The sequence below is a fragment of the Harpegnathos saltator genome, unplaced genomic scaffold, assembly GCF_003227715.2.
Source record: "Harpegnathos saltator strain DR-91 unplaced genomic scaffold, Hsal_v8.6 scaffold132, whole genome shotgun sequence".
Lineage (NCBI taxonomy): Eukaryota > Metazoa > Arthropoda > Insecta > Hymenoptera > Formicidae > Harpegnathos > Harpegnathos saltator.
The window spans coordinates 1,041,224-1,052,146 of NW_020229909.1; the positions used below are offsets into that span (position 1 = coordinate 1,041,224).

General features: G+C 31.9%; 2 protein-coding genes across 7 annotated transcripts; one reads left to right on the forward strand and one right to left on the reverse strand.

The window, feature by feature from the left end:
* Positions 1-297: 297 nt before the first annotated feature.
* On the forward strand, positions 298-1,435 carry LOC105188874 (COMM domain-containing protein 7). 3 transcript variants are annotated; one of them, XM_011150559.3, is made up of 3 exons: positions 298-463; positions 857-954; positions 1,226-1,435. In XM_011150559.3, exons 2-3 carry the CDS (start codon positions 906-908, stop codon positions 1,399-1,401), a joined length of 225 nt encoding a protein of 74 aa, XP_011148861.1. In that variant the 5' UTR covers positions 298-463; positions 857-905; the 3' UTR covers positions 1,402-1,435. The 3 variants fall into 3 exon arrangements, with proteins under 3 accessions (XP_011148861.1, XP_011148862.1, XP_011148863.1); XM_011150560.3 differs by having other exon boundaries at positions 299-422; XM_011150561.3 differs by lacking the exon at positions 298-463 and adding an exon at positions 491-565.
* A 712-nt stretch (positions 1,436-2,147) lies between these two features.
* Ripk5 (receptor interacting protein kinase 5) lies at positions 2,148-8,362 on the reverse strand. 4 transcript variants are annotated; one of them, XM_025307950.1, is made up of 5 exons: positions 7,889-8,362; positions 6,744-6,917; positions 4,258-6,687; positions 3,769-4,017; positions 2,148-2,569 (listed from the first exon to the last, which is right to left on the reverse strand). In XM_025307950.1, the coding sequence occupies exons 2-5, from the start codon at positions 6,865-6,867 to the stop codon at positions 2,538-2,540; spliced, it is 2,835 nt and encodes a 944-aa protein (XP_025163735.1). In that variant the 5' UTR covers positions 6,868-6,917; positions 7,889-8,362; the 3' UTR covers positions 2,148-2,537. The 4 variants fall into 4 exon arrangements, with proteins under 4 accessions (XP_025163735.1, XP_025163734.1, XP_011148860.1 ...); XM_025307949.1 differs by having other exon boundaries at positions 3,730-4,017; XM_011150558.3 differs by having other exon boundaries at positions 3,874-4,017; positions 7,889-8,361.
* Positions 8,363-10,923: the final 2,561 nt, after the last annotated feature.

Genomic DNA, 10,923 nt, shown 5'->3' on the forward strand with positions numbered 1-10,923 from the left:
CTGTACCACAAGAAATTCAGTGTTGAAATTCTTATTTAAAGCAGAAACCAATTTCGAACTGTGTGCGATCACCGCGATGTTATGATTACGTTTTATTATTGCAAAGTAATACTGTGAAATATACATCAGTAAAAGTAATATTTATAATAAGATTATTAATACCTGATATGAAGACAACTTCGTACGAAGAAGGTTCGAGTGAAAAAGAGGGAGGCTGGTAGTATAAAGACCTAGATTATGCCACTACTATATTCGAATTTTCATGGAGTGGATAGCACCGCCATCTAAAGTGAATATGAGAAAATATCAGTACGACCAGAAGTTACCACTAATATTACACGCGCACTAGTTCAGAAAGTTCTTCGAAAAAAATGGACTACGCATCCAAAAATATATATCTCAATAATTTGCACAATAATTAGGTACTCAAATGTTCAAGAATAAGAAGAGGTTGAATATCTAGGTAACACCCGAATATACCTAGGTTTTCAGATACTGACTGAGATTAATAATTGAATAATTGATATAATAATAACACATCTAAACTATCAGAACATATTAAACAGTACCAAAAATTTTTACATATTATTTTTAACATATTTTTAATGTATTTGTAACAGATTGTCGCAGGATCATTATGAAACATTTGTCTGTCTTATCATCTGTTAGAATATATTTTTGTATATTTAAAAAATATTTATTACATTGTATTAAAATTATAAATCTCAAGAAAGGTGACAAAGTCAAATCTACTGTAGTAACATACATATTAATATCCCTGTTTTCGTTTGGAACACACACATACACAGTTTAACCTAACCTAACTTTTCTTAACTTATCAAATTCATCTTTATAGGAAGCAGAACTTGTTGTTGGATATCATAAAACGTGTTTTGGTTCTAAGCATGGAAAAAAATATAAGCAAGATAATTGATGTATCATGGAGATTTGGAGGTGAGATTATTCAATGTAAACTAGATGCAATCGTTTATTTCTTAAATCAAAATTGTATTATACATTAGAAATATCACTTTCTTATTTATACTTTATCGCTTATATTCAACATTTTTTTCACTATGTCTTAATAAAATCTGACAATAAATAATATTAATTAACATATACAATTTTCCTTTCTTTGTTTATTTTCAATGCTATATTTTAATCTACAATAAAAGATCATTCTGATAACAAATAAATGAGTATACTATTTTTTAATTTGTTACAGTGACTGCGGCAAGCAATGATTCTGACAATGTGGCAAAGTCATTTCTGCAACTTAAGTTAAGTCTTGATAATGGTGGTAAAATTAATAATGTGTTTATTGAAATGACAATAGGGCAGTTTTATAAATTTCTACATGACTTAGAAAAGGCAAAATGTAATCTTGACTTGTTATTATAATTAGATATATATTAGATTCATACATAGACATATATATATTCTATCATATTTAATAAAAAATGTCTTAATTCTTTATCTAAATTTTTTTACATATGTTACATGAAGTTCTATTGCATCAGATATTACAAAATAACTTGAATATATGAATGTTAAATTATTATAATTTTATATTCAATCCTTCTACCATATTTATAGTAAATTACATAATTTATACACATCACTATTTAAATGGAATTCCTTTTTAAATCTCTTCTAGAATAGTACTGTTAAGATAAATAAATAATTTTGTCATTTTATTGATTTATATCTTAATATTTTAATATCGGATACTAAAATTTATATTACTCAAATATTTGTGTATTATCTAAAATAATTAGAATGGAAAAAATGATGCTTAATACTTGAATAAAATCTATTAATAATTTTTATACTACTTAAATTTTGATATAAATAGTGATAAATACTGATATGAGATCAAACTGAAGTTTTATTATCTCCAAACTAGTTTTAAACACGTTTTTGAATTTAATTATGATTGCAAATAGAATATCATCACATCAAATTGATTCTAAAAACTTATTTATTAAACTGTAATATCTTGAAACAGAAATTAAATTCCTTAGCTGGAATGTGATTAGAAATTTATAAATGAATCATAATTTTTTGAATTCGTTTCCTTTAATATTCTGATTATAAGAATTTTTTCATAAATACAATTCTATATTAAATTTTTACAAAACTCCAACAATAAAGTGGAGATAAACGAAGATCATTACAGACAGAATGTTAATCTAATGAAAAATGATTAGTCAATCAAGTTTAATATGTGTTTTCTCAAAAAAAACGCAATTACTGACACAGGTTTATTACCATAAATACACTATAACTTAGATATATTAAAATTTATTATAGTAGAAAAAAATAATTAGAATAAATATGCATAATTCATACCTTGAAAGATTATTCCTCCCTGTTTTAGAAAAATAATGTGCAGCTTGTTTATAGCTACATTGTTCTTTGATTAAATTATTTCATAGATAGATAACCTTCTTGAGTAATAAAAATATCACATATTATTATATTATTATATATCACTGGGACACAAATAAGTATATTATCAATATCCTCCAGATGTTTCATGCAGTTTCTGTTCTGAAGAATGTATGATCTGAAAACAATATATAATAAATTTTATAATTATATATAGAAACATTTATCATCTTATACTGTGGCAAAATAATGGGAATGCGCTTTATTTATATCTGTTCATAAATAATATGTATTTGTATCTGTGTGTGTAAATATTGGTGCAGCAGGTCTCATAAGGAACAAAATAAGGTATGGAAAATGAAAGTAAACTATGTTGCGCTTCAACAAAATTTATATCAAACACTCAGAGAATTGCTGTTTTGTTTTATAACATAAACAGATTGTATATTGTGAAGCATTTATTTCCTACTTTTAGCACCATGTCGTTCCAGCACAGACCAAATCCATATTAGTAGACATTGTATTTTGGGGAATGATTTCGATTTTTCTCAAAACTAGCACATCATTTGATCTGTGTATATGTTTCAGCATTTTAAATTATTGTGCTGAAAGTATATATAAAAGTGAGAAACTTTATTTATTCTTTCAACGATATACATTTCATAGTGTGTTAACTATCTATACTTCTTGATCCGAGATAATTATACAATCATTACATCACATAAATAATTTAATAATTAAGGTCTCAAGGTAAATGTTTATTTACAATAAAAACATTTTCGTATATAAGAAAATTTAACGCATTTCGTTATATATGTATATATGTATGTGTATAATTAATGATAAAAGTATTTATATTGTCAAATACTTGTGTGTCTATTATAAAATTTATATAAAACTTTCTACGATGAGCCTGAGATTACCGTCGATATATCATTTAGTAATAAAATCAAATCGAAGTAATAAAATCGGCTCAATTTTTTCATATCAATAAACTACATATTACCTTGCGTGGATCAAAACTGTATAAAAAGAAAAGATTTTATGATCCGCGAAAAGGAAAGTGCAATTCAAACATATAAAGTTTGTCACTTTAATACTGCGTTATGAAATACTAATATGAACGTCGTCGAACTAGTGGAAATAAGAGCAATGAGCTGTATTTCAAGCGTATTTCAAAGCAATAAATATAATGGTATCTAACTGTATTTAACATTGTAATAATGCGAAGCTTGATTCACCTTACCCCTGACATTTAAAATAAGGTAAGAGGAATGAACGTGTTGGGATAAGCGAAATGTCTAGGTGTATGACAGAAAGGCATCACAGTTCCGGTACCCTTGTAAACCCTAGGAAGAAGCGGACTGGTTGGAGCACCTCTTTGGTTATTAGGCTCTGCTAATACTAGCGCAGGATTTGTTGGTTCGGATGATGACACTGTGTCTTCTAGCTTCAGCGCGTTGCTTTGTTGTAAGGACTTGCCTCTTTCCGCTTTTTGTTGAATAGACTCTAACACCGGTTGAATTGCACCGAGCAACGGACGTTTAGACGGCTCTCCGGACCAACATTGCTCCATCAATATCCAGCACTCCTCATCAAAACGTGGCAGTCTTTCGGGTCTGATACCTAAAATGACCAATTATATTTCAGGCTTTTGCTTTTTAGCTATATTCGTAACCAAATTATAACACTCAAAATTAAATAATAAGAGATAAATAGTAACTTTCGTCTCAAACAACTTCTGATAATTTACTCGCCTATGGCAAAGGACATTGCGGCGTACTTGTTATAATTATTTTTATCAACGAACATATTTTTCTTATAATACTAGCTCGATCTACATTTAACACAGAAACAGAACATTACCTTTTCGTACGCTTATCCACAATTGCTCCTTGTTATGAAATTGCTCAAATGCATACGGTAATCGAACATTGCCGGCGCATATATACCAAAATAGTATCCCAAAGGCATATACATCCACACTACTGTCGTAATGGCCAGATAAAAGTTCTGGCGCCATATGAATTGGTGTTCCCACAATGCTTCCAGACATCATCGCTTCTGTAATGCAGAATCCAAGATCTGTTAGTTTAGCTCTATTTTCCATATCGAGTAAGACATTCTTCAGCTTGATATCTCGATGCACCAGGCCTTGTGAATGAAGATAACGTATCGCTTCCAACACATCTATCGCTATTTGTATACGTTCCAGCCATGAAAGACTAGCGCGTAAGCCACAATATAAGTCGCGGCTTAGTCGATCGGTGATCAACAGGACAGCTCCTGATCCGAATCCTCCGCCGTACGATAGATCTATGATCGATCCACGAAGTTTCACTATTCTCTTGTGATCTGGTATTGACCTGGTATAGTAAACTTCCATCGCAAGATCGTTCCAGTGCCTTTCGTCCGGCGGTACGACCGATTTTATTGCGCACGGACCTGGGGCTCCACCCCAACCGTCGCACGAGTATACCACTCCGTATTGTCCCCTTCCGATCTCCTTGCCGCATTGTGGAATCCCGAAGCGAACTTTGTCCATCATAGACATGGATTCCAACGCAAGTTTGGCCAATTTAGGCGCGTGGTACTTTCGTATGGCTACCCTCTGTTCTTCTGTCCTCTCCAGATTCCCCGAATAATAATTCTCCAGAGAGTCCATAGCGTCCTGAAAGATGTCATGCGACGACTTCAGTTTCTCTTTGAACTGCGTAGATATTGTCCTTGCCAATCTTGCTGCCGACAAAGAGTTTAAGACGTCTATGGTGACCTTTCTTCTCCAGGCCATGTCCAAAATTGGAGTTGGCGTCCATGGTAATGGTAGAGATTTGAAAAGCTGCCTCAATCTTTCCAGGAATGAGTGCACTAAAGACGGCGACGAATTGTGTAGTTCTATATTATATGCTGTGGAAAGTATTTGTTTGAGTGCGTCACTGGCCAGTGGGTTGTTGTCATGTTCATATGTCTTTTCGAGACTTATTAAGCAACGTTCGAGAGTTCCAATGAATGTTTCTCGAAGACAGTTGATCGAATTCACAAGTTCCTTTGCAACTTTCTTGCCTAGGTGACTTAACACGTATTGTTGAACTTCCGATGTTGCGACACGAACAGTAGTTGCCCATTCTATCCGTTTATTATTATTGACAGTAGTTTGATATTGAGAAATACCACTAGTAGACATTAATATATCGTCTTTCATATCTTCAATGTTAAACTGTATCAACTCGGACAACGTTTCCTGCTGTTCATTAACGACTTTTAATAAATTAGCATAAAGTTCGTTTTCCTTTTGTTGAGCGTATTGTATTCTTCTAGGAGTAATCTGTATTTTGCGTGCCATGTCGAATGCACTTAGAATAAATTTGCGTAAACTGATTGTATGTATTTCGTTCAACCAATTGCTAACACTAAACAGATAATTTTGCAAACAGTTACGAGTAAAAGATAATATGTGGTCCATTTTGTTGCATGAATCCACTAGATGGCTCGAATTAACATACTGATCACCAACAAGCCACGTTAATTTGTGAACCTCTACGGATTCTTCCATACCAAGGAATCCTAAATTCGTTAATTGATGTAGCCATGTTAGACCGAGTGAATTCATTTTGTCAATACTAATACTGTTGTCATTTCTTGACTCGCTAGGATCAGTTGACACCAGTCTTTGATTTTGCAAACTGTGCTGCTCAGACTCAGTCAATTCTGCATCTACGAAAGAATCCAACGAAATATTCGTTAACGACGATATAAATAAAACTGGATGATACGGATAAGTTTCTTTCAATTCTCTCAATTCTTCCAAATTTTCTTCAGTCAATGGTTGCTCTCCAAGAGCATAAAGAAATATCGGTAAGATTCGTAATGAGCCCTTAGCAAGAACTTTTATGACACCATTATTTGGAACGATAAATATCTGGACATCGTCTTTTAGAATCGCTTGATCTAATTTCACATCCAATATTGTCGGACAATTGACATCTTCATTTCCTGACTTTGTTAAATCTTCGATAAGAAGTGTATTCCATGGTTTCTCATTTGACTGTAATTTCTCAATTATTTCATACTCTAAGTTTAAAGTGAGACTGACGTGATTTGTATGTCCATATGTGAGTTTAATCCATCTCCATAAACCATTGGATAATGGCAAAATATCAGTGGAGAGTAACTTATTAACTAGTGAAGCTTTGGCTTTATTGTCTTGTCCTAAGACAACTATTGCAGGGAAATTATCGAGTATGTATGTCACTTTGTTCAAAGTCAATGGTGGTAGTAATTCTTTGATGATATCCTCTGCAACATATAAATAAGTAAAATCAATTGATATATTATGTATGATGTATAATTACCTCCTGGAAAGAAGTTTTCAAGGTTTATGGCTTCCAATGCATGTTGCGTATCCTCAAGTACATGCTGTAGCTGATTCTTGTGGCGATGATACTTTTTGAACTCTTTTGATAATTTGCTTGCCATTTTTATCTACCTTATTATATTGTTATATATAGATCCCACAAAATGGTCACCTATCAACAAAAATACACAATTGATAAATTAACAAATATTTTTTACGCAACATATATAATAATATAATAAAAAAAAAATATATATAAAGTAAGTTTTAGGAATAGAGTACTCATACAATCTTTAAAATATTGCTTATACACATATTCAACCTCAAGTGTACTATATTTCAGATACTATCAAAACTGAATACCCTAATACATGAAATCAAAATTTCTATTCAATATTTTGGCCATATTCATCTTTTACCTGTATCCTGATTTCCATAGTAGATTTTGTTTCTTGTTTTTCTGAGGCATTATGTACATTAATTATGATGCTTGAATATTTGGATATTTAAGCACAAATAAATAGTATCATACATTTATTAATATGTATACATCTTTTTCGCATGTAAAATATATTATTGTTTCGGTGCAAACTATCCAGTTAACATCAGATATTAATAGAAGCCATAAATAAACATAAGTTTGATATATCTATTATATCTGAATCATGTCTAAGAATAGTGCATCCTGTACAATACTACATATATCAACAAACTAGTTTATACTGGTTGGAAATTTTTAATTTCTTATTAAAATTGAAGATGATTTTTATAATGTTGATCATTAATAAGATTAGTAGCTTTTCAAATTGAAAATATTTTGTAACATATTTAAAACAAAATTGTGTTCTCTAATCTAAATAAGAATGTTAAAAAAGACTTGATATCTTTCACTTAACATATTAAATATGTTGTTCATCCTATGTAATTATCTTTTTAATACTGAGCTGTGAGAAAATATAGCCAACTTATTATTCACTTCAAAAATTTCTTATGTAAGATGATGAAAGCTGTTCTTAACTTATCCTGTGGATGTTCTCAAGATATTCTATACGATAACCTAGAATTTTTAGAGGCTACTATTATATATTATCGGTCAATAACTTTTCCTCAAGATACAAAGAAGATTAAGATCAAATAACTTACTGTGTTTACGAGATATCTAGCATTTAAAATGAGGTACATGTGTACTCGATGGGAAGTATCGGTTTCACAGTGTACTAATTATAAAACATGATGTTACTCCTTTTCTTCTCTTTCTGTCACTGATACTGACCAAATGTTTACAATACGGTCAAAAGTGATGAAAAGTGTACATATTGCAACATCGGTTTTGCTCGTAATCGAAAGCGGTTAATCGCTGCTTCACACAATCGCTGAAGTCGTAGTTTTCTCACCGTAAGACTGCACTGTGATTGCAGTCATCTGCATATAAACGTTTTCACTGTCTTTATCAATTTCTTATTCAAGTAATCCAGAAGATAACTTTTACGAGACCAATGTGCTTATTTCACGTTCGAAACATATATACAGACACATCGTTGACACTTGTTCACCATCAACTGTCGCAGACTAAACTGACGTAGAAAAGTATAGTCGGCGTTGGAGATACTGTTGAGAGGGGAAGAGAAGAAGTCTACAAATGCGTTCGAGGAGAGCGCTGCTAACGCGTCATTTTATCTTTGTCGCTCATTAGATACACAACAAGGATACAATAACATATTAGCGCTCTCAGCGCCAATAGCGTGCTCCTCGAATGCAACCTAAGATAAGAAGAAACAAAACTTGCTCACACTCAGTAAACAGAAATAGTTATCTTTTAATAAAATTTTTATTTCTACGGAGTATAACTCATATAATGCCGATTAAAGTTAAACTTAAAACCCCTTTTTAGTGGTAAATTTAATTTTATATTATTCATTTTCATCTCTTGACTTTATATTTGACGTTTCACGTTCATTTGCACTGTTATTAATTATCAGATGCGATAAAGCACGATATACGAGTACCAAGATGCGATGCGTTTGATCGAAATTCTAAAGCCAGAAATGAAAATAGCCTTGCTGACGTCTTTGTACGTCAGTAATTGAAAGCTCAATCGTATTTGGTATGACAAATGTTTCAGAGAGATGCATGACGTCATTAATATGCATATTATTAATACAAATGGACCATACTCTAGAAGCGTTATTAACGCTGGCGTCATTGACACCTTCATTCGTATATTGCTCTACATACAAAATGTAAAAAGCAATGCACGATAAGCTGTATGCATCATTTAAATTCCATCTACATACACACACACACACACACGAATGCATAGTGCGATTCTACCGTGGCGTACTGATTGTTCTCCATGTTGTGTATAATTGATACATTTGATATAAATGCTGCTATTTAAAGTGTTATCGCACTTCTGAGGAAACAAACATCATAAAAACGAGAAAAGTAGTTTTTAATTATTACTTTTAGAGTAAAAACTTTTTTTATGTCGATATGTATAGCTTATCCATCAATAGACCTTTGCTTATGCTGTACGATAATCAACTGTCTTATTACATTATATTCACACATATAATGTATTTCATTGTGATAAAGTATGATAAAGAATGCAGATTAAAAACGGACAAAATAATAACAAGGTCTCCCCTATTCATGTAGATAATAACGGCGCACATATGTGCAAACATGTACATGCAACTTTGCATTTTTAAGAATTAAACCTAATGTTAATCTTCATGCTCTATTAAATTCTTACTCGTTTCTTTAAATTGACCGATAAATGGTAATCGTAATCCATAAATAATGTCGGAGAAAAAAACAGAGTACAAAAGACATTGATGCGCGTGTAAACTAAGAAGAACTTGCGTTGCGATGAAGCAAATGGATACGAAAATGATCGCGTTTCTTGTCGGTTTTGCAATGTCTTTTTATACTTTGTCTTACGCGAATGCATAATGCTCTCGATTAAACGAGAGATTCAAAAAACTCAAAATATTAAAAAGTATAATTGTGAAAACTGTAATTTTTATTTATAATAAATTTATAATAAAATAATAATATTAAGGAAAAATTATAAAGTATTACATAAAGTCTCTATTTCAATCAGTTCATTATTAAATTGATCATCAAAGAATAACATGTTATAATAACATATAAATGTTAGACAGTAATGAATAGATTTTTTTTTATTTATTATCTTGATAACTGATCAGCTGATCAATTATGAAACGTATTTTAATTAGTTTAAAGCCTACCAACTTTATAACCAAAAACAAAATTTTCAAAAGCGATTTTGGAATAGACCGTATACTCAACGAATTGAAATGATCAGTGAATGGTTTGTGATTATTGGGGCTTTACTGTTAGATTCTTAAATTTGAACCCATTATATCGAGGAATTACTCAGCCACTATGCACCGATGTTTTCTGAACATATGGTCCGTTCTTTTTAGCTACACCGCTGAACTAGTGCAATAAGTTAAAGCAGAGAGAAGCCTGCAGCCCGTATCAGACTACGGATTGGGATTGAGTATTGGATTGAAATTTAACCAATCAGGAGTAAGTTTACCATACTTGAGATTATTTTCTCTTTTTCAATTGATCAAATTTCAATCTAATCTCAATCCCAATCCATAGTCTGATACGGGCTTGAGAGCGGCCACGCCGGCGTTTTTGGCGACATGCATTTTGATGACTGATTTTAACGCCATCTGCGCCCATTTGCAGACGCTGCCGGCTGCAGTCTCTATTTGGTGCGTGTCCATTCTACGCCCATTTACTGGCCGTTCGTGTCTGTGGTACGCCTATAATTGCGGGTTTGAGAAACACGGTACCGCGCACAAACTTACACCTCGTTCAACAGCACATGATTCTTTTTCTGTACATATGCATTTCTATACATATTTTTGTAAAAAATTGCATCTTCTAATTATTATCCGAATTATTATCTCTCGTTACATTCGTAATTCGTAACAAGAGCAGGCGGTAATTCCCAGTCGACACAGAGCATTAGTTACATTATATTTATATTAAAATTTCGCACTCAACACCATGTGTGTTATATTACATTTATATTGTTGAGTGCGAAATTTTAACATAAATATAATGTTCTGTGTCGACTGGGTTGTTTCCTTCTCTCAATATTTTGGAAGCTTTGTTTCATGATAGTGTAGTTGTTC

Coding starts and splice junctions, on each gene's coding strand:
- LOC105188874 (XM_011150559.3), top strand. CDS start 906: ATGGAAAAAAATATAAGCAAGATAATTGATGTATCATGGAGATTTGGA. Junction 955..1,225: donor TGTATCATGGAGATTTGGAG/GTGAGATTATTC, acceptor AATTTGTTACAG/TGACTGCGGCAAGCAATGAT.
- Ripk5 (XM_011150556.3), bottom strand. CDS start 6,867: ATGGCAAGCAAATTATCAAAAGAGTTCAAAAAGTATCATCGCCACAAG. Junction 6,688..6,743: donor TGAAAACTTCTTTCCAGGAG/GTAATTATACAT, acceptor TATATGTTGCAG/AGGATATCATCAAAGAATTA. Junction 4,018..4,257: donor GTGGATAAGCGTACGAAAAG/GTAATGTTCTGT, acceptor TGGTCATTTTAG/GTATCAGACCCGAAAGACTG.